This window comes from Vicia villosa, linkage group LG7, assembly GCF_029867415.1.
Source record: "Vicia villosa cultivar HV-30 ecotype Madison, WI linkage group LG7, Vvil1.0, whole genome shotgun sequence".
Lineage (NCBI taxonomy): Eukaryota > Viridiplantae > Streptophyta > Magnoliopsida > Fabales > Fabaceae > Vicia > Vicia villosa.
Genome location: NC_081186.1, coordinates 113,760,949 through 113,785,639, shown reverse-complemented (window position 1 = coordinate 113,785,639; position 24,691 = coordinate 113,760,949). Strand labels below are relative to the sequence as shown.

The 24,691-nt window shown below is 28.4% G+C and overlaps 2 protein-coding genes across 2 annotated transcripts; one reads left to right on the top strand and one right to left on the bottom strand.

Moving 5' to 3' along the window:
* Positions 1–14,655: 14,655 nt before the first annotated feature.
* Positions 14,656–18,619, top strand: LOC131616614 (mechanosensitive ion channel protein 1, mitochondrial-like). The gene is made up of 7 exons (XM_058887979.1): positions 14,656–14,702; positions 14,862–15,702; positions 16,007–16,284; positions 16,946–17,046; positions 17,523–17,630; positions 17,785–18,006; positions 18,220–18,619. The coding sequence occupies exons 2-7, from the start codon at positions 14,933–14,935 to the stop codon at positions 18,325–18,327; spliced, it is 1,587 nt and encodes a 528-aa protein (XP_058743962.1). The 5' UTR covers positions 14,656–14,702; positions 14,862–14,932; the 3' UTR covers positions 18,328–18,619.
* LOC131616615 (putative UDP-rhamnose:rhamnosyltransferase 1) lies at positions 18,596–20,354 on the bottom strand. The gene has a single exon (XM_058887980.1). It carries the CDS (start codon positions 20,245–20,247, stop codon positions 18,808–18,810), a length of 1,440 nt encoding a protein of 479 aa, XP_058743963.1. The 5' UTR covers positions 20,248–20,354; the 3' UTR covers positions 18,596–18,807.
* Positions 20,355–24,691: the final 4,337 nt, after the last annotated feature.

Below are 24,691 nucleotides of genomic sequence, written 5' to 3'. Positions count from 1 at the left end.
AATTTGAGATATGTCAAAATATTAGAAATTATAAAAATAATAGGTTTATTAAAAACACCTACGAAAGCGCTTTTTCAGAAAAGCGCTGCCTTAGGCCTATATATGAAAGCGCTTTTTAAGAAAAAGCGCTGCCTTATGCCAATATATGAAAGCGCTTTTTAAGAAAAAACGCTGCCTCAGGACTACCTACGCCAGCGCTTTTGCCTAAATCAAAAGCGCTGCTAAAACCTATAGCAGCGCCACCTACAGCAGCGCTTTTAAAGCCTAAAAAAAGCGTTGTCGTAGGTATTTTATGGCATAGTGCTATTGTTACTTCAACCATTCAAATGCCTAAGTTTGGTCACTCATAATTGACTGCTTCCACAAATAGATCGTTGTCCATTTTCATTGAAGTCCTGGCTTTGTCCTTGAACATTGATCTCCCTTGCATATTGTGCATTGAAAACCACAAAAAGTCAAATATTAATGGATGTGTTTGGATAGTGCAGGCTGCTAAACACAAAAAGTAATATATGAACCCAAAGATTGAATTAAAAATTAAACAATTTTTTATCTTGTAACACACACACTAATGTTCAAATAGTGCAGGCTGCTATCCTTTAATTTACAAAATATGCCTTTGTATGGTGGGATCAAGTTGTCAAAAAAAGAAGAATGTACGAAGAACCAGTCATCAACACTTGAGAGGAGAGATGAAAATAATTATAAGAAGAAAAATTGTTCCTTTCTATTACCATCATGATTTGCATAAAAAATTATAAAGACTCACTCAAGGTTCTAAAAGTGTTGATGAATATTACAAAGAGATCAGGTTGCAAAGACAAGAGGCAATGTGAAGGAAGACAATGAAGCAACCATGGTTAGATTTCTTCATGTTTTAAATTGTGACATGAGTGAAATTTGGAGGTGTGTCACTATGTAGAAGTAGATGATTTGATGCATCAAGCTATCAAATTAGAACAAAAACTCAAAAGAAAAAGCCTAGGAAAAATGGAGGTGCATCACTATTATAACAGTAAATATTATTTTATGCATCATGGTCAAAAGATCAATCTTGTATCATTAAATCCTAGTGATGTGCGAGAATATCAAAAGAAAAAGAGAGAAAAATGATCAAGAATGAAGAGAAAAAGAAAATAATGAAAATGAAAAATAAAAGAATGAAAAGAAAGTGAACGATAAATATAAAAGTGATAAAAAAGAAAAGAAAGAAAGTTTAATTTAAAAATAAAGGAGAGGTATGTCACACTAGCCTCTATACTTCCTCTTTTGCAAGAAGGTGTATTTGCTAACCACAATTTCTAATGAAAAATATATTACCAAGTTGTGCTCAGTTTGTTTTGCAAGAATTTAAAGATTTGTTTCTAAATGAGGTACAAAGTGGATTACGAGTCAGATTGATGTGCATAAGCTATATCCTTATGCACAATGCATAAATCTCGTACGAGTAATATTTAAATTGTTCCGAGTAACATTTTAGTTAGAAACGGGTAATAATATCATAATTCATGAATAATATATGCATTATTTGTACACATCTATTAATTATGAGTAATTATTAATTATGAGTAATGAGTACACTATTATGAGTAATATTTACACCATTCTGAGTAATATCGAATTTTAACTATTTTGAGTAATATATTCATTGTTCTGAATAATATTTATACTATTTTGAGTAATTTGTATATTATTTTGAGTAATAAATATAATACTTTGAGTAATATAAACAATATTTGAGTATTTATGCACCGTGCATAAGGATATACCTTATGCACATCAACACTTCCCGTGGATTACCATCTATAAGAAAAATTGAACATCATATTGATCTCAATCTGAAAGCATTTTTATCTAATAAGCCATAATATAGAAGCGGTCCACAATAAACTCAAAAGATACAAAGGCAAGTGGCTGAATTGATAAATAAAAAATAGATAAGAAAAAGTTTCAATCCTTGTGTTGTCCTTATACTTTTAATCCATAAAAAGGAAGTTAGTTGGAGGATGTGAAGTGATTGTACGAGCATTAACAATATTATAATTAAATATAGTCATCATATTCTTAGACTAAATGATTTAATTGATAATTGTTTTGGTGCATACTCATTTTCTAAAATTAATTTGAAAATTGGATATCACCAAATAAGATTAAGGGAAGAGGATGAATGAAAAACTACTTCTAAAACAAAATATGATTTGTATGAGTGGATGTTATGCCTTTTGGGTTAACTAATGTACCTAGTAATTTCATGAGACTAATGAACCATGTGTTAAGGGAAGTTTTAATTAAGTTTGTTGTGTATTTTGATGATATTTTGATCTATAACAAGAACGTAGATGATTATCACATTCATTTAAGGGATGATTTGCAAGTGCTAAGACAAGAAAAATTTGTATATCAATCTAGAAAATTGTATCCTTTTCACCAATCATGTGATTTTCTTAAGTTTCATCGTGAGCTCTAAAAGAGTTCACGTTGATGACGAAAATGTGAAAGTCATACAAGAGTGGCAACCTTCCAAAAATGTAAGTGAGATAAGAAGTTTTTATGATTTGTCCTTAATTGTTCTGCCTATGATAAGGAGTTGTATGCATTGGTTAGGGCATTACAAACTTGACAACATTACTTGCTGCTCAAATAGTGTGTCATTCATGGTTACTATGATTCCTTGAAACATTTGAAGGAACAAGGTAAGTTGAATAAGAGACATGTCAAATGAGTTTAGTGTTTTGAATAATTTTATTATGTAATCAACCATAAAAAAGGTAAAGTCAATATTATTACAAATGCACTCTCAAAAAGGTATGTTTTATTTTCTACTCTTGAAACTAAAATATTTAGTCTTGAGCATATTTAGAATTTTATAAGAATGACTATGAATTTTCTTCTAAGTTATTCTCTTGTGAGCATCTTTCCTAAAATGGATACTTTAGGCACAATGACTATTTGTTTAAAGAAAAAAAAAAGACAACATGTGTCCAAATGATCTATTAGATAATTACTTGCAAGGGAAACACATGAGAAAGGATTAATCAGGGCATTTTGGGATTTCTAAAACTTTAGATTTGCTTCAAGAACATTTTATGTTGTACAAGTGACTCCAAGTACAAAAGGGGGTGATGATAAGGAGTTGTATGCATTGGTTAGGGCATTACAAACTTGACAACATTACTTGCTGCTCAAATAGTGTGTCATTCATGGTGACTATGATTCCTTGAAACATTTGAAGGAACAAGGTAAGTTGAATAAGAGACATGTCAAATGAGTTTAGTGTTTTGAATAATTTTATTATGTAATCAACCATAAAAAAGGTAAAGTCAATATTATTACAAATGCACTCTCAAAAAGGTATGTTTTATTTTCTACTCTTGAAACTAAAATATTTAGTCTTGAGCATATTTAGAATTTTTATAAGAATGACTATGAATTTTCTTCTAAGTTATTCTCTTGTGAGCATCTTTCCTAAAATGGATACTTTAGGCACAATGACTATTTGTTTAAAGAAAAAAAAAGACAACATGTGTCCAAATGATCTATTAGATAATTACTTGCAAGGGAAACACATGACAAAGGATTAATCAGGGCATTTTGGGATTTCTAAAACTTTAGATTTGTTTCAAGAACATTTTATGTTGTACAAGTGACTCCAAGTACAAAAGGGGGTGATGATAAGGAGTTGTATGCATTGGTTAGGGCATTACAAACTTGACAACATTACTTGCTGCTCAAATAGTGTGTCATTCATGGTGACTATGATTCCTTGAAACATTTGAAGGAACAAGGTAAGTTGAATAAGAGACATGTCAAATGAGTTTAGTGTTTTGAATAATTTTATTATGTAATCAACCATAAAAAAGGTAAAGTCAATATTATTACAAATGCACTCTCAAAAAGGTATGTTTTATTTTCTACTCTTGAAACTAAAATATTTAGTCTTGAGCATATTTAGAATTTTTATAAGAATGACTATGAATTTTCTTCTAAGTTATTCTCTTGTGAGCATCTTTCCTAAAATGGATACTTTAGGCACAATGACTATTTGTTTAAAGAAAAAAAAAGACAACGTGTGTCCAAATGATCTATTAGATAATTACTTGCAAGGGAAACACATGAGAAAGGATTAATCAGGGCATTTTGGGATTTCTAAAACTTTAGATTTGTTTCAAGAACATTTTATGTTGTACAAGTGACTCCAAGTACAAAAGGGGGTGATGATAAGGAGTTGTATGCATTGGTTAGGGCATTACAAACTTGACAACATTACTTGCTGCTCAAACTAGATTGCCGGCCCGTGCTTCGCACGGGTACATTACAAATAAAATTACATTTTTTCATAACAATTGATATTTAATTTTTTATTTGCATATAAATTTATTTTGTACGCCATTTAGATTATATTTGCAATTATATTATTAATTGTTTAATGTGAAAAACAATAAATTAGAAAAAAATTACTTTTTAGTCAATTATATGTGAGATTATATTACACATATTTATATTATATTTACTTACATAGACATATTACCTAGACCTTTATTTGTATAAAAAATTAACTTATAGTATTTTGAGGCTATGTATATAACTTGTTGCACATATTTTATTATAATATACTTATATGAACTTTTTCGTTCAATGAAAAAATATAAATAAAAAATTGATGACATTAATGTATGATTGTATATAAATGTTTTTTTCTCATTTATTTGATTTCTTTTTATCTTTTTTATTACTCTTATGTTACTTTTTTTAAATATTGTATTCTCATCATTACTTTAATTATATTTCAAAGAAAATAATAATTGTATATCATAGGAAGACAAAATAATATAAATTAAGAGATAATTTACATGGTCGAATTAAATTCCTTACAAATTATTTTAGTTGTTTTTATAACATGTAATATAATTTTTGATTCATGTACTTTATTATTAATTGTGCACCTTAACTGAATGTATGTGATCATACTATCAATTTGATCAAGTACTTCGACATGGAAATATGGCAAATAAAAAAATATATAATCTCAATTAAAATCGCAATAAAATAATTTTTTTTTTAAACTCAAGCTTAGATATTTTAATAGAGAGGTGTGGATAAATTTCAAAGATGACATGGGTAAGATCATACAAAATCATAAGATAAATTTTTTATTAACATATTTATTTATTTTATAAAATAATTTATAAACATTTTAAAATCAATTAGATACATATTTTAATAATAACAAAATTCATTTTTATCATTCTCATTATACCAAGCTAATCACAAATACCTTTTTCTCAATAAAATATTGACAAATGATACATTTTTTTTGTATTATTAGATTCTTAATTTTTGTTTATTGAAGATCTCCAATAATTAAATAAATAAATTTAAATCCAATACATATTTCTATCAAAGATTACTGCTAAATATATACTTACATGAGCTGCAATTTTTTTTCATGATTTTCAAGTAATAAGGATGCAAAACTAATATGAGTTTGCTTTATCCTCTTCTTTTCGCTCACATAACAAAATTAATTATATTCAAATAAACAATAAAAAGAAGAGAAAATCATAAAAGTAGATAGTGAAATATTATATTAATACTCAAAACAAATTATTATAAAACATCATAAATAAAATATTTAAATAGTTGATAGGATAAATAAAGTTAAGTCTTTAACCTGGAACATAAATCAAATTCATTAGCTAGCCTGCAACGTAAATTAAAAAATAATTAAAACATAAGAGAGAGCTTGGAAAAAGTAATCAAAATATCAATATAAAAGGAAAAGTAGATCTTGTAAACAAAAAAAAAAAGAAAAGTGATAGGTTAGGTGGTAGATGTAACCTATTTATATTGAATACAAATTTCTTATTGAAGAAATTGAAAAGATAAAAAAAAAACATCACAATAAAAACATTTAATGGGGTACCGTTTATTTTCAATATAATTTTCTATAGAAAATATATATTTAATAGTGGTAAATTATTGGTCTTTTATAAATATAATAGTAAATTATATTAATTAAATTTATAAGTTTTAAAACGTTACACATACAATTATTAATTATAATGATTTAAAAAGAATTAGTTATAATGATATAAAATAAATTAGTTATAATTAGCTATTATAATATAAAAAATTACACATTAAATTAATTAGTTATAATGTTTTAAATAAAATATCATTTGAATTATTGATTTATATAAATTGTATGTAATTTTTTTAAAGATTACACGTCAATATCAATATTACTAATCAAAACAAATTATTACAAAACACCGTAGATAAAATATTTAAATAATTGATAGGATAAATAAAGTTGAGTCTTTAACTTGGGACATAAATCAAATTTATTAGCATGCAACATAAATTAAAAAATAGTTAAAACATAAGAGAGCTCTAAAAAGTAATCGAGATATCAATACAAAAGGAAAATTAGATATTGTTTCTATACGGGTTGGGTGGTAGATATAACCTATTTATATTGAATAAAAAATTTATGTTGAAGAAATTGAAAAGATCAAAAAACACCACAATAAAAACATTTAATGGGGTACCGTTTATTTTTAATATAGTTTTTTAAAGAAGTTATACTTAATAATTGTAAATTATTGCTCTGTTATAAATCTAATAGTAAATTATATTGATTATATTAAATTTTTTTGAAACGTTACACATAAATTTATTAGTTATAATGATTTAAAATGAATTAGTTATAATAATATAAGATAAATTAATTTTAATTAGCTCTAATAATATAAAAATGTTACGCATTAAATTAATTAATTATAATGCTTTAAATAAAATATCATTTGAATTATTGATTTATATAAATTGTATGAAATTATTTAAAATTATAATGTTTATAAAAATTAGTATATTATTATTATTAGTGTTAATTTATAACAATTACATCACTATATCAAGATATTTTCTATTACAGTAATATTTTTTAATTTAATTTTAGTTTTTATAATCATAATAATTATAATTAAAATATTCATTATAAATTAAAAAAATTGGAGCAAATTTAATTATTCGATTCATTGTAGTCGAATTTAATTATTTATTTCAATGATTTTGTCCTTTAATATCATTATGTTATTCTTTGCATAAATTTTTTTTATATCAATAGTTTTGTTTTAAAGGTTTATTATTTTCATTAAAATATTTATTACAAAATAAAATTGTTACATAGAAATAAAACATTTTCATATATTTTCAGTATCTATTAAAAGTTTTGACGCTGTCATTGTTTAAATAAATAATCTAAATAAAATGAAATATATTATTAATGGTATAAATAATTATACAAATTCCGAGTTAATAAGATGTTATTGTAATAAAAAATATTTAATATCAGATGATAAATATGAGAAATTCCATAAGAACAATTAATTTATATATTTATATAACATGTATATTTGTTCTCCTACAAAAAAAAAATCAACAAATAGGGTGATTAGACATTTTTTAAAACAAACCTTCTATAAGTTGACCTATAAAATATAGGATATAAAAATAATAAAGATTTTATTATTCATGTCTCAAATATAAAAGAGCATCATATTTGCAATAGAAAGATGAGTGATACAATATTAAATTATTTAAAATAAGAAATAGTTGGAAAAAACTCAAATTATAATGTAAATAAATTCCTTTGGCTTAGTTATGTTCAAATTATACCATATTCGAATGATTTTGATTTCGATTGACATAATATTAATGAAATCATTGAGAAAGATATGAATATAATCATTTTTTATTTCTTTGTCTTAAAAAAGAAAAAAAAATATAAATTTGTTTCATTGAATAAGATATATGAAAAAAAGCAAAAAAAAAATCTTACATGTCCGATATTGTGCAAATTTTAGAGAAATATAGAGGTGTGAAATATACAAAATAATAAAGTGTAAAAGTGATAATTAAATAATACGTTTAGGATTAGTCGTGGTTATAAAGGTGATGAAGAATGATAAAAATTCACTAATATTATAAGTATATTAAAAAATAACAAATAAAATTTTAATTTTTAAACTGATTTTGATTATTGATTTTCTAAAACTGATTTTAATAATTTGAGTGGTTAAAAATGATAAATTTAAATTAATTATATGTTTCAATCCAACCAAATTTAATTCTTTATTTAAATGTCTTTTAACCGATTTTAATTGATTGAGTGGTTAACAAATTTAATCAAATTTAATTCTTTGTTTCAATAAAGTGGAATCTAATTAGGCTTGGTTGGCCTTTTTTCAGATTTTGTTAGTTGGGTTTTGGTATAGTCCCACCACTTTTGTGTAATCCTTTTTCTTTCAATATATTAGCCTTAATTTTAAAAAAATAAAAAATTCTTGATTTTAATCTCTCTATGTTATTCTTTGCATAAATTTAATTTATAATTTAAAATTTGTTATTTTTATAGCAGTGGCCTAATATAATAATAATAATTTTTTTATTTTAATTATTATACCAATATCAATTTAATAAAAAATATAATTAAGGTTAATATATATATATATATATATATATATATATATATATATATATATATATATATATATATATATATATATATATATATATATATATATATATATATATATATATATATATATATATATATATATATATATATAATTAGAGATGTATTGCAGATTGTAATAAGCACATTAAGAATTATATTTAAATTATAGTGTGAATTTTCAAAAGCAAATGTTGCAAATAAAAACAAAAAATTGTATTTATATATAAATTTCTACATATATAATTAAAAACTATAGAATTGATAAAAATGTACTAAACCATAATTAATATATTAGAGATATTATTAGAAATGATATAAATTTATACCTGAAACATAGATATAATATGCTAAAAAATATTGGTAATATAATATAATTTTTGAGAAAAATTAATGATTGTATAGTGTAAGGTAATATATTTTATATGGATAATCTTACAACAATATTAAAAATTGAATCATATTGTTGGTATTTTCATCTTCCATATATGATCGATCTGCAATTATCTTTATAGCTGTACTAATTGATTAAAATAGCTATGAGGATTGCTTACATATATGACCGACTTTGAAATTCTCTTTAAAATAATATTAATTTATTAAGATAGCTATGAGACATGAATCATCTAGAAAAAATTAGTATAAAATAATTATAGAGAATAGAGATAAACACATACTTTTGTTAAAAGCATTGAAAGACAATTCCTTGAATGTGAATATAGAATTGCATTCAAAAATATATATAAAAATAATAATAGGTTAAATTTGTGATGAACGTTCATAGATAGATATTTGATGTGTTAAATTTTTGGATGATGTAAATATTAGAGTTAAAATCATCAAAATACTTACATGAGATGCCATTAACAAATGAATAATCTTTTATTCTGTGACAAATATAAAATTAACAATCAATACATAAGTATAAAGTAAGAAATAGGAGATAAAAACTATCATACAAATATGAAGATTAACACAAAAATGAAGATCTTGAAACTAAAGTCACATATTTATACTAACATTGAGAAAGAGGACCAATAGAAATTAATAAAATTATAACAGAAAAATTATTATTAAAATTTGATATAAATATAATCATTATGTGAGCAATTAGAGTTGAAGAGTTTTATAAAAATGTAACAGAATTATTAAAATTAATGTATAGTTATGTAAAAATTAAATTTTAGAAATAGTATGATAAACTGCCAATTCAATGATTATTTAAAGGAAAAATTAATGAAAGACGTTATAAAAATAATTCCCAATTAAAATATATTAATGGTAAAGAAATTATAAAAATTAATTTATAGTTATATTAGTGTTATTAGCTTTTTATAATTTTTACATAATAATAAATAAAAATGAAAATTTTGTTAAAAAATAGAAAACATATCCCTATTGTACATTTCAAATTTAAAAAGTATAAAAAAGAAATATTTTAATATAAATGAAGAAAACTAATTTATGAATAAAATTAAAAATATATTTTTATTTTATGTTATTAATATATTAAATTAAAATGCATATAAACTTTAAACTATTATTATATCAATAAGTCTTTAGTATTTTTTTAATTATTATTTTTGAAAAAAATTTATCTACTTTAATTATTTAACGCATATTTTTTAGTTTGGTAAAAACATTTTTATTTTATATTATTAAATTATTAAAATGAAATGCTTAAGAACTTTAGACTATCCTATTAATAATAATAAAAACATTTTTTAGTTTTACGATTTTTATAAAACTTTATCTACTTCAATTTTTTAACATATATTTTTTATTTGAAATATTTTTTTTAATAATTATTATCAACATGATTTTGGAAACTTTAAAAATAATTGTAATTTTTATATTTGTAATTGGAATATTTGAAAAAATAATAAAAAAACTTTTATATTTGTAATTTTTATTTAATATTTAGAAAAACTAAGTAATTCAAAGTTTATATTAAAAAAATATAATTTTAATATTAAACAGAATAACTAAAAGAGAATAATTAAAAATAATAATTAAATGAGAATTAGGATTATAATATATAATAATGTTAGTTGAATATAATAGTGCTAATTAAAAAATTTGTATTATAATTATTATTATTTGATAATTATTTTTTTTGTATAAAAATAATGAGAATTAGGATAATAAGATATAATAGTGTTAGATGAATATATTATTATTATTATTATTAATATTATTTATAATTGTGGTAGTTGGTTATTATATTACTATTTTTGTTATTATTATTATTTTTGTTATTATTTTAATATTATTATTAATAATAGGGATGGTTTAGTTTTATTATTATATTATAATAATTATTATTATTATTATTTATTTTAATATAGAGTTTGTATAATTAGGATGTGTATTTAGAATTATTACCAAATGACATGTGGCGAGGATTATTACCAAGATGACACGTGGCCAGGGTTGCCATCATGACTTCTTTGGATTTATATTAAGTAGATAGTGTGTCATTCATGGTGACTATGATTCCTTGAAACATTTGAAGGAACAAGGTAAGTTGAATAAGAGACATGTCAAATGAGTTTAGTGTTTTGAATAATTTTATTATGTAATCAACCATAAAAAAGGTAAAGTCAATATTATTACAAATGCACTCTCAAAAAGGTATGTTTTATTTTCTACTCTTGAAACTAAAATATTTAGTCTTGAGCATATTTAGAATTTTTATAAGAATGACTATGAATTTTCTTCTAAGTTATTCTCTTGTGAGCATCTTTCCTAAAATGGATACTTTAGGCACAATGACTATTTGTTTAAAGAAAAAAAAAAAGACAACGTGTGTCCAAATGATCTATTAGATAATTACTTGCAAGGGAAACACATGAGAAATGATTAATCAGGGCATTTTGGGATTTCTAAAACTTTAGATTTGTTTCAAGAACATTTTATGTTGTACAAGTGACTCCAAGTACAAAAGGGGGTGATGAATTGTGGTATTTAAAATTCGTGATTAGTTAAAAAATTCTTGCATAACACAACAATTTGTGTTAATATTGAAACAGTAGAGAGAAAAATTACGGAAAGAAATAAAACAATAAAGTAAATGACATAAAGTAAAGAGGTATGATTAGAGAGATGACGCCGGGATTTATTTCAAATTAGCTTATCCCCCAAACCAAACAAGAATTTTTCCATAGGTTGAGTTCACAAACCAAGTTGAGATTTTACCGACTAATCTTAATAACCAAACAAAACTTTTACCAAACTGAGTTCTATAATCAAACAAATATTTTCACTAGTTTATTTCTAAAATAAAAAAGGGACCTTCAAGAGAATCACATTATTGAAACAAACAATGGCACAACACCAATACAACACTTTTCTCACAAGTGGTTTTCACTCACAAGGAACCAAGACAACTTTGGTAAAGAAAAATGTTAAAGAGAGAGATGAGAGTAATGAAATAGTAAGAAATAGAAAAACTATGAATTTTGGTGCGTTTTCAAATGAGAAGAGACCTCCTTTATATAGAAAAAATGAGGCTAAAAACGGAAATAGTTCATGAGTCAAATAAATGGAATAATCGATTAGGCCAATCAATTATTGCACTTTAATAATCAATTATTCAAGTCACAAATGGAAGATGTTTAATCATTAGAAATCATTAAAAGAATGTACCAATAAATTTTAGACTCAACAGAGTGAAAATAATCAATTAGATGAGTAGGGCTAATTGATTATCCAGTTATAAAAATCCATCTAATTGATCAAACAATCCCTTAATCAATTAGCTAGACCTAAAAACATTTTAAGTGGCTTTAACAAAATAAGGAAGGCCTTAAAAAAGGTTCTAGGTGTTTGAGTGAGTTACCTTAGTATCTTAGGATTTACTCTCCTAATTTCACAATACTCTAGTCACTCAGACATACACGATCAAACGAGCTTTCACACTTATTCTCTTTCATAACTATGAAGCTTCAAGTTCCTTTGTTAGATACATCGATCATATAAGCACTTTACTGGAACATGAAATCTTCTACTGGACGAGCCTTGATATATCTTCAAGTTAATCACCATCATCAAAGTGTTGGAAAAATATTACCATCGACTTTATCAAGCATCAGTTTTGTTGTCATCAAAACACCAAGACGGTCAAAAGTATCAAGATCATGATCATCAACTCCATATCTGCAGCACATATATCCATATTTTACTATCTTCACGTAAAAATCGATGAGCAAATTTTGTGTGACAAATGCATTGTTTGTAAGAAAAAGTCAAATCTAAGTTAATGTCTCATGGACTTTTTACTCCTTTTCTTACCTTTGAATTTTCTTAAATTGACATCTTTATGGACTTTATTGTAGGGCTACTTAGAACAATGGATGGAAAATATTCTATTTTTTGTGGTTGTAGATAGATTTTTGAACATGAAATATTTTAAACCTTGCAAAAAAGTAGATGATGCTTATCACATTGGTGATCTCTTATTCTTCAAAAACAAAATGGTATATACTTTCATAGGATGCCAAAGAAAATTGTTTTAGATAGGCACATTAAGTTCGTAAGTCATTTTGGAGGGATTTTGTGGGGGTAAATTGGATTTCTTTGGATTTTGAGTTTTTCACTAGTTTTCTATTTATGTGAAACTCTTGAAAGAATCTAATAAAGTAACTCTTAATTTCTTCCAAAAAACTCTTTTACGAATCCAAAGTTGATACCATCAAATATTGATTTTTAGCTAGTAACAAACTAATATTTAGATCAATAAGAGATAATCGTATATGAAACTAGTGCATTCCCATAACCTTTATCACTTATTATTCAACAAACTAATAACAAACCCGTGCATACGCACGGGTTCTGTTCGGTTACATGTATTTAGATACATCATTTATTCTAAATAAAATGTTTAAAAAAAATTTAGATAAATAATTGATTATTTCGTATATAAAAATATTTAGATCAATAATAAATTTTTTTCCGTATACCATTTTTGGATCAAAAATATTTGATCATAAATACCATTTCTCGTATATAAAAATATTTAGATCTATAATAGATTTTTTTCCCAAATATTTAGATTAATAGTCGATTTTTTCCCGTATACCATTTTTGAATAAAAAATATTTGAATCATAAATACCTTTTTTCATAAATAATATATTTTTTTTCTAGTCACCAAAGAACTAGTCTATTAGGAATTGAGGATATTGAAGTTGAAATTTTTTGAATGAGGTATGAGAGATCCAATAGAAGTAAAATTGTCATTGAATTCCTTCCACACTTTTCTCTAGCTCACCATTAATTTGGACACTCATAATATAAATGTTTTGATTTTTACTAAACAATATACCATGGAAAAATCTAGAGCTAACATTTTTTTTTTTTTTTTTAACTCGGAATTCGACTCTTGAACTGATTAATTTGGGGAACAATCCCACACTATTCACTAGTCAGAGGGGGTGGGATTAAATTCAAATCAAAACTCTATATAAACTAATCTAACACATAAATTGTTTGCTCTAACAAGTTTCCAAGTTAAAACTTTGAGAGAAATGCATTCTTAAATTTCATACCTTCACCAACATGATAATTCATAAAGTTTCAACATCTCTCTCTAGAAGTTAGGTTAAACATGCCTTTTGCCATCAAATACGAGCTAAAAAGAAAATACTAGTAAAATCTACTCTTCTTCTCTTCCATCTCATCTTTGACAAGCTCACACTCTTTGTCATGGTGAGTTGATAGTGATGAAATAACGATACAAGATGATGTGACATTTTATATTTAATTAAGTGCATATTTTAATTCTTAAAAAATTTATTTGTTACTTTATAAAATCGATAATTTCAAATATCGTTTAAATTTTGAGATTAATTATTATGCACTATTAGTATAAAATTTACAACGTCAATTCATCATCATCATCATCATCATCCGTTTGTATAAATACTTTATAAATAGTTAAAATAAAATTCAAACTTTTTCAACATCCAATATTTATAATTAAATTCTTATTTTTTTTTTTTTAAAAAAAAGATCAATTTACTTTTGGAAAAAATGTAGGAGGATCAAATTAAAAACTAAAATATGTATCAAAAAATTAAAAACTAAAATAAATTTATTATTAATTTATTTTGCCGCAAGTCACCCTTCAAAGCAAGCAAAGAACATTCTGACTTCACAGAAATCAATTCAACACGAAAGGAAAAGTAAGAAAACCATTTTCCCTCTCTTTTTCCTCTTACATGTTTACTTCGAGTTCATCAATTGATTCAATTAATCTCAGTTTTTCTCTCTTAATCTTTCAAATTTAACTAATCTAAGCTTACATTGTGATTAATTACTGATTAGTGTTCTTGATTTTGCAGATTGAACAAACCCTATCAAACAATGTCATAGCTGTTTTCTTTCAATTGCTGAGTACTTAGTTTGTTTAACAATGTCTGCTGTTAGGTTTTCAAATGTAAGGTTTCTACATAGTTCAATCAAGGGTTATTTCAATTTCCAAAATGTTCAAAATTACCCTAATAGGGCTTTGAATCTTGCAAGAGTTTCGAGTTTTTCGATTGATTTGTCGAGCCGTCGTTATTCCAAAGGAAAGTTTGCTCAAAATCAGTTTAGCAATTTGGGTTCTGTATCTGGGGAAAGGGGTTTGAATTCTGTGTTTGAATCTAGATTCTCTAGGGTATGTTACCGGAGGAGTGTTGGATTGTTGAATGTTGCTTCGATGAGTCATGTGTTGAATTTTCGAATGTACTCGTCGCCGTCTTTGGGTGGGAAAGGAAGCGGGAATAATGAAACGGAAGTGGCTGCTAGTGGTAACGATGGTGGTGGTTCGGTTGTTTCGGGTGATTTGGTTGAGAGGGTGAAGGATACATGGAAGAGTGTTGCGGAGACGGCTTCTTATGCTGGGGAGAAGATTAAAGAAACTTCTGATGATCTTACTCCGTATGTTCAACAGTTGCTTGATTCACATCCTTATCTTAATATGGTGGTTGTTCCGGTTGGTGGTACTTTAACTGCCACGGTAATAGGTTGGTTCTTTTTGCCGAGGATTTTGAGGAGATTTCACAAATATGGAATGCAAGGTCCTGTTGCTCTATTTCAAGGAGGCGTGTCTGGGGAGCCAGTTCCGTATGAGAAAAGCTTTTGGGGTGCTATGGAAGACCCAGTGCGATATTTAGTTACCTTCTTGGCGTTCTCACAAATGTTAGTGGCTTGTTTACAAATTTAAGGATATTATTTGTCCTGTTTTTCTCTCCTTTTTGTAGTATGTCTCTAGGATTTTAAATATTGTCGTGACGGCTATGGTCGTGTCAGAATCTTTGATATTGTGGAGAATTGTCATTGATGCAGCCTCAATTGCGGCTGCATTACGGATTCCACCATGTTAAAAATCGTTATGTTGTAGTGTGGCCTATATTGCGGTTGCAGACCTTTATTTCAAACCTTGTATGTGTAATTTTTTAATTACATGTTAGATTTTGTGACAGTTGATTTTGATTTACTGCAGTGCTGTAATGGTAGCTCCAACAGCTATAGCATCTCAATATCTTGCTCCCACTTGGAGGGGTGCAGTGATACTTTCATTTGTATGGTTTTTGCATAGATGGAAAACAAATGTTTTTGCACGAACTTTGTCCAGTCAAAGTGTACTTGGACTTGATAGGGAGAAAATGCTTGCTCTAGACAAAATCTCATCTATTGGTCTATTTGTGATTGGTATAATGGCTTTGGCTGAGGCTTGTGGTGTGGCTGTGCAATCTATTGTAACTGTTGGTGGTGTAGGAGGTGAGTATTAAACTTATTGAATCTTGTCAGTTTGAATTTACATTCTTAAAAGTCTAGCATTGTTCCTTTTACTAGACCTTTGGTTTTCTAATAATGTTGACGGAGGCTTGAAAATTGTTATTAAATCAACATTACTGAATTAATTTAAGGGCATTTTTGGAGTAGTGACATTAAATGTAAATAGACTAGTTGACGTTTTCTTATATTTAATTCCAGTAAGCATTTTTTTTTGCTTATAACTGAGTCCGGAGTAGTAATCTTTTGGTGTTTACTATTTTTGCGGAATATATTGGTATTATCCTATTGAAGGAATGAATGAGAATGTACTGCTGGTGATGCTTTGATGGTAAGATGACTTCAATTGAGTTAATATTGTAACTTTGTTTCATGAAAGTAATGCTTCAATCTTCAAATAGATAGATAGTTTTAGATCTGTAACAGCAGTTATAAAATTCACTGTATTTCTCAAGTGTTCCTTTTGATGAAAATATCAGCTATCCTCAAGCTCTACCCATTGACCTAAGCTACGCGAGTCTTATAATAACACATGTGAAGATCTCTATATAAGTTTTGCTCATTTATTTCAGTTGCTTATTTACGTTTTCTACTGATAAAATAAGGGATGTGAACATTTACACGGTTCTGTTAATCGTTTTTACAGGAGTTGCTACTGCTTTTGCTGCCAGAGACGTACTCGGCAATGTGTTCAGTGGTTTATCCATGCAGTTTTCAAAGCCCTTTTCAATTGGAGATACAATTAAAGTATGTTGATTTAGATTAACGGTTTACTTTTTATGGGAAATATGATTTTCTGAACAACCAATTTGCCATCTGTTTTACACTTGTATGCCCTATTTGCTATTATGTTTTTTAGGCGAATAATGACAATGATATTTTTACATCCGGGTGTAGCAATACTATCATACTTGTGTATTAATATTATGTAGTTCTAGTATGTAGTGCATATGTAGATGTTGCATACCCATTCAGGGATAGAGTTATGGTAAAAAAATTGAGTGGGTCGAAATTAGAAGAATTTAAGAAAATTAGGTGAGGCTTTTTATGAAAAATAAATTAAGCTTGGAGGACCCTAACATAGTTATTATGAGATGAGACTATTAGTGAAATGCAAAGATAATTTTATGAAATTTGGAAATTTTGAACTATTTAGAGAGCTGTATGTTTCAATGAAGTTGTAATATTTCTTGGATGCATCTGAGAATTTGTTCAAACTGCAGGCTGGATCGATAGAAGGTCAAGTGCTGGAAATTGGTCTTACTAGCACATCATTGCTGAGTCCTGAGAAGTTCCCAGTCATTGTGCCAAATTCCTTTTTTTCAAGCCAGGTAGGCCTTCTTTCCCCCTCTTTTTTGTGTGATTATGAACTGACTCACTATCTGGCAGTCACTTCAGTAAAGCAGAGAAGTAGGTCCGACAATTTAAGAGTAGTCACTTCTCTACTTTCTTGCTAACTTCTCTACTTTCTTGCTAACTTTGTAGGTGATTGTGAACAAGTCCCGTGCTGGTTATCGTGCCATTATTACCAAAATCCCCCTGCAAATTGAGGATTTAAGTAAGATTCCCCATATATCAAATGATGTAAAAAGCATGTTAACATCAAATGCAAAAGTTTTCCTAGGAAAAGATGTTCCCTACTGTTTCTTGTCACGTATTGAAAGTTCATTTGCAGAACTTACTCTTGGATACAACCTCAAGCACATGGTAAGTCACTCATCAAATGCGAATGTTTAATTGTTTTGTTTATTGCTTTTTGAACTAAGGTCCACTATCATGTTTTCTATTTTTTGAACATTGTTATATCTTCCTGTTACGTGCGTTATTTTGTTAATGTGATACATCTTTATCCTCAAATTCCACCATACTTGGTTGTACCTCTTTTTTAACTCTTGTTTATCTCATTATAAATTATTTCAGCGCAAAGATGAGTTCTACGCTGCAGAACAAGATATTCTCCTGCAAGCAGTTCAGGTCATTAAGAATCATGGTGTTGCTCTTGGCAGCACATGGAATGACACTAAGTAACATACTCAACACAAGGACAAGATTTGGATGCTTGATTTCAAAAACATGATAAGCCTTAGTCTTAAATGTACATAGTTTGCAACTATACTAAGCTCAAAAAAGTGATCTTCCCAAACAGAACCCAAGCCATAGTTTGCAGCCAAAACAATTTTCTTACATTACTTGGAACTGTGTAGTCAGAAATCATTTACCTTCAGATTTTTTACTTTGTTTTACTAAATGATGTAAAAAGTTATACATTTATGAGCAAGGCATATGAATCATAAAATCTACCAAATGAGTTAAAGTTGAAGGAAGTTCAGGAAGAAGCCTTTGAATGTTTTTGGTATTTGATACAAGAGAGATACAAACACCAAATTATAGATTATACAAGTCTTATACAAACATCAAATTACATTTCACCAATTTATTTTAAGAAGTAAAGCATGATGTCAAGATGAAGAAATATGATTATAATAGAAGTTTATAATCTCTTATACTTCATATCTCTTTCTTGATTCGATTCTTGAGAAACTTGACAAATTCTGCTATGTAATGATCCTGATGCAGCTTCAAGTTTCCCACAATTGCAGCAGCTTCGCTTGTCTTAACTCTAAGCTCCTCTCCTTCCTCCAACACCATTGCATGTCTAAGTGATTTAGCAATTTCATATCTAGTGAATGTTCCATCTTCATTTCTTTTAACTTCAATAGCCAAACCTTTATCCACCAAAAGCCTTGCATTAAGAGGCTGATCAACAATGAATGGTAACACAACAAGGTTGTTTTCAAATTGCAATGTTTCAATTGCTGAACCCCATCCAGAATGAAACAAAGATCCCCCAATAGATGGATGTGCTAAGATCTCTTGTTGAGGTATCCATCCCATACAGACAAGTCCTCTCTCACATGTCCTTTCGCTGAAACCAATAGGTAGAAAATCTTGATCATTGCATGCCCCATCAGGCTTTCTAAGTCCCCATAAAAATGGCAATTTGGACGCCTCAAGTCCATAAGCAATTTCCAAAACTTGTTCCTTGCTCAATTTGCATTCACTCCCAAACCCTACAAAAACAACTGATTTTGTTTCTTGCTTATCAAGCCACTCAAATATCGCACTCTCTGATCCTGTTCTCGATCCCGATCCCGATCCTGGTCCCGATCCGTACAATTTTTCTCTTTGCGGCTGCGGCGTTTCTACAGGCAGCAAGCCTATAGGAATCACAGGCTTACCAACTAGTTTCTCATATAGATTCAGATATTCGCCTTCAATCTCATAGCAACTGCAACAAATTACAGCTTTAGCGGCACAAATTACCTTGACAAGCCTTTCGATACCACTAACCTCAGAACCAGTTTCCTGATGAACACTATTAAAAAAAGCAACTGCCTCATTTCTTTTATAAGCAACCGATGACGGAAATGTCACCCATTTCGGCGGCGACGTTAAACTTTCCAGCGAGAATCGAGATTTCATCGTGTTACTTGGTGGTCCAAGGAACACTAACGTTGCGGCCGAAACAACAGAATAGTATATTAGCTTTACATGAAACTCTTGTGCAATCTCAACTATCCAATGAGGATTATAATCACATATAATCCAATTAGGTAACCAGTTGGATACTAATTTCCTCACCGGATGCTGGAGTTGATCATACGCTTCTTCTAAGTACCGAATCTTATCAAATGGAATGTCCATAGTTGCTTCAGCACCTTTTGGGAAGAGGTTTGTGTTTAATGATGGTAATGGAATTTCCACCAAATCTATCAAATGTAATAGGTTTGAAGGAAGTTTAGGAAGCCTTTGAATGTTTTTGGGAGTTGATATGTAGGAGACATGAACACCTGCTTTGGCTAAGGCTATTGAAAGTTTGAAAAATGGCATCAAGTGGCCAAATGCAGACCATGGAAGCATCACTACATGAATTATTTCCTCAGCCATTTTCACTCTCTTTTTGTGAAGCTACTCACATTGTAGTAAATATGGAGATTCTTAAGTAACGTTAGTTTGCATGTATCAAATGTGTTTTAAAACGTGGCAAATACAAGTAAAAAATGTTAAGACCATGATATCACAGTGACATGGATTGTTAAGATATTCTCAGTTTCATACATAACCAACTTTCTTGAACAATAAATAAACACATGGCCACATCTTACAAGTACATGAAAATTCACAAAATTATTTAAGAATAGTTAGTTTCTGGCTTATGAAAGGAAAAAATCTCAATGTGGACCACCAAACACTACCTTTCTATTTTAAGTGTTCTAGTCAAAATCACTATGGAAAATTAAATTATAACCTAGCTAATAGCTGAAAAACTAAAGAGTATGTTATAGTTGATAATTTCTAACTTATAGTCCACACCTTATGATTAAAAAACTAACAGAATCAAATTGAAGTTTTTGACAATTTAGCGCCTGAATATAAAATAACATACAAATATATGTTTATGTAATTTAAATATATATCATTTTATGCATAAGAATAGTATAATATTTTACAATCAAGTTGGTTTGAAGAATAATTATATGCATAAAAAGTTGTATGAAACAGTAAAAGAAATCAAAGGTGAAATAGTAAGAAGTTTGTGTTTCTTTTGACACCAATTCGTATCACCGAAAAAATAGTGTTATTTTCTCCAGTACCATTACCTCTAACTAAATGAAAGAAAATCTCTTTGTCGGGTATTATTTCCTGGGTAAGGATCTTCTACCTTTATGAAGGAAAAAGTAGAGTGACTTTAGGCAAAATAATAAATAAGACAAAAGAGAAATGGTATTTATTTTAGAGAGAAAAAGATGTGAGAGAAAGTAGATAATGAGAGAGATAGAGAGAAAGGTAGAGAAATGAAAGTTAGAGGATCTAACCCCCTATTTCCTCCACTTGCTCTGGTGATCATTACTTGCTCGGGTGATCATTTTACCTCTAATGAAGACATATATTAAATCATCTCGTCAATATGATAAATGTCAAATCTTTTAATTGACTTTGAAGATTGTTGAAAATATAATCTAAATTAAGTAACTCAAACTCAAGTTTAAGTTAGTTATTTAGTATACAAGTCACATACTTGTATATATACACACATATTTGTAATTCAGTTTTTACAGCTTTCAATAATAATAATTCTCTCTCTCTCTCTCTCTCTCTCTCTCTCTCTCTCTCTCTCTCTCTCTCTCTCTCTCTCTCTCTCTCTCTCTCTCTCTCTCTCTCTCTCTCTCTCTCTCTCTCTCTCTCTCACACACACACACACACACACAAAGTGCATTAACCTCTAACAAATTGGTATCTAGAACTCCAGTTAGATTCTTGATCGTGTTTGCAAGAATCACACGTCGGTGATCGTGTTATTGGGATTGTGGGTTGTTAATCAACGCTAAAAAGATGAACAGTAACAATGGATGTATTCTAAATTCTCTTTCAATTATTGACGGCAAAAATTAGATTTGATGGAATAAGCAAATGCAATCGTTGTTTAACTTTCATGAAACCCTGTAAGTGGTTACTAATGGTGTTTATAAGCTTGCTCAGAATGCAACTGAAGCCCAAAGAACAGTTCACAAGGATGTGCCAAGAAGAAGGATTGCGAGGAGGCGTTTTGTATTTAATCGACTGTAGACGCGGCGAACTTTGATCGAATTTCTTATGCTGAATCGACGAAGGAGGCAAGGGATATTCTTGTCAAGTATTATGAAGGAGGTGAGAAGGTGAAATTTATCAAACTGCAAGCGCTACGAAGGGAGTATGAATTACTACATATGAGAGAAAATGAAAGGATCACAGACCATGTCACGAAGGTGCAAAATCTCGTTCATCTCATGAAATGATGTGGTGAAGTCCTAACTGATAAGATGATAGTTCAGAAGATAATGCCCACATTAACCTCTCACTTTGATCACATTATCGTTGCTATTCAAGAATCCAACAATCTTTAAACCGTGAAACATGAAGATTTGGTTGGTTCGTTGGAGGCACATGAGTTACAAATTATTGAGAGGAAAGAGGTCCAAGATTCAATACAAGCTCTACAGGTGCAGACATGAGAGAAGCATGATGGTTCCAACAAGTTCAAAGGCAAGGGAGACAATACTCAAAGCAAGAAGTCTTGGGTGAATCCTCAAAAGCATAAAGTATATGATAGGGCTTTTGAATCCTGAAAAAGAGGAGAAGGAATATCATATCAGAAAGACAATAAAGGTGTCCAATGCTATAACTGTGAAAAGTGGGGTCATTTGGCCAAGAATTATTGGTACAAGAAAGACAGGGGAGTGACAAAAGGCAAGGATCATGAAGGGGTAAATCTTGCATGTCAATATTCAGATGATTATGATGATATGGCGCTTATGGCTGTAGTGGCAGATGAGCACGTCGACTCCAATATCTGGTTTCTTGACACAGGTTGTTCAAATCACATGACTGGTCAAAGAGAGACGCTAACAGATTTTAACGAGTCAAAGAGGATCAACATCAAATTTGCATATAATAGCTCATTGCAAGCAAAAGATACATGCAACATTGTTATTCAAATGAGCAATTAAGCTAAAGTTATGATCAAAGATGTATTTTATGTACCTGGCATGAAGTACAATCTGCTAAGTGTTAGACAACTGGTCGAAAAGGATTTCTCAATTTTATCAAGTCTGCTGCAAAGTCTATTTGTACTAAATTTATTAATTTGTTGTATATTAGTCACTAAGTGTGTGGTGATTTTTGTTTGTAAGAAATTTGTTGTTAATTCTACATGTGTTTGCAAATAGGAAGAATTATCTTTCTATTTGTTAGAAATGTTCTTCAAATTGGGGTGATTCAAAGTCCACCATAGTTGTTAGTGTTTTTGTGAAATCAAGAAAGTTGTGTGCTTCTTTGTTGTTGTTAGAAGATTGTATGAGAAATTTTGGTGTGAGGCTTGTACAAAAATCTAACAATAATGTAAATCTCTCACAGGGTGTGTGGGGACTAAAGTACTCTTGTTTAGAAAGAGAAACCAGAATATATCTATGTGTTATTTACTTCTTTTCACTTTATTTTATGCACTTCTTCCATTGTTAAAAAATAAATAAATAAAAGAGATATTTATCTGCAAAATTAACTGAATAATTTCATAAAACCTAATTCACCCCTCCCTTGTCTTAGGTTGTAGTCTATACTTATAGTGTTGAAAACATGATTGTCTTAAGATGAGGAAGTGAACGTAAAGGGATGTCAAAATCAAAGAAGTTGGCAATTTAAGGCTAAAATGGTTCACTTATCATAAAACCAATCACTTTATGATGGATTGTTGAGGAGGAGGGGTAATAATGTTTATGTTCAGATTGTAGCAACACTAAATGAGGATTTTTGGTATAAGGTGGTGTTGAGTTTGAAGACTAAGCGTATGTTTGGAAACGAGTTAGAATGCTGGTGTCGCACGTTTCACGTTGTTTTGACCGTGATTTTAAAAAGCTACTAGGAGTAGCTTCTCTTCACCGTGGCTTCAAACGTGGGTTTTTACCGTGAAAACTAAAATATCCAAACATAGGCTAAGGAGAGTTGTGTCAAAGATGATTGTTCTTATCACATGTGTCTAAAAAAGAATACTTTGAAACTTTGAAGATGGATATTGTTATGACCAAATTTAAAATATTTAATGATCGTGTATTTGTTCTTCATAACGTGAGGTATGTTATAGATTTCACGCAAAATTTGTATGCATAAGCGTTTTAAATATTTTAAAATAAATATCATTTTAATAAATAAAATTTTATTTTAGAATAAATGCTTTTTCTTTATATTTTCAATACCATTATGTATATTTTTCAATTATTCTTTTTAACTATTACAATTGTCACTACTCTCAAAACATTACTTTTATTTTGCATATATATACTCCACCTATGGCCGAATATGAAGTGGGTCGGCAATAGTGCGGTAATGGCGTGAACGTGAAGACTGAAGAGTAAGAGAGATTCACGACACCACTCAATAAAGGTTCACTGAGTAGGTAAGTAGGTTAGGGTCCCTTTAACAATATTGCTAGTTCCAACATAACATCAGTCCAAACTAGTAGCAACACACTAACCTAATTACCTACCCTTCTTAACTTTTTCATAAACCCATGTTTTATTTTAAAAATAAAGTTTTTAAATGTAATTTTAATCTAAGTAATTATAACATTTTTATATTTTTAATATCTAAGTTTTTTTATATAGATTTAGTCTATAAAAATTTATAAACAATTATTTTAGTCTATAACACCATATAATCCAATAAATCGCAAAGCATGCTTCAATAAACTAACAAGAATTAAGAACAATAAAATTTAAATCTATAACAATTATGACTGAATGGAAACATTGTTAGTTTACGAGGAGGAAGATTAACATTTGATCAAAAGCTGAGAGAG

What these genes read in the sequence shown, in the direction of transcription:
- LOC131616614 (XM_058887979.1), top strand. Translation starts at nt 14,933, where the DNA reads ATGTCTGCTGTTAGGTTTTCAAATGTAAGGTTTCTACATAGTTCAATC. An exon ending in AACTGTTGGTGGTGTAGGAG is followed by an intron (nt 16,285 to 16,945) that starts GTGAGTATTAAA and finishes TCGTTTTTACAG; the next exon opens with GAGTTGCTACTGCTTTTGCT. An exon ending in ATTCCTTTTTTTCAAGCCAG is followed by an intron (nt 17,631 to 17,784) that starts GTAGGCCTTCTT and finishes CTAACTTTGTAG; the next exon opens with GTGATTGTGAACAAGTCCCG.
- LOC131616615 (XM_058887980.1), bottom strand. Translation starts at nt 20,247, where the DNA reads ATGGCTGAGGAAATAATTCATGTAGTGATGCTTCCATGGTCTGCATTT.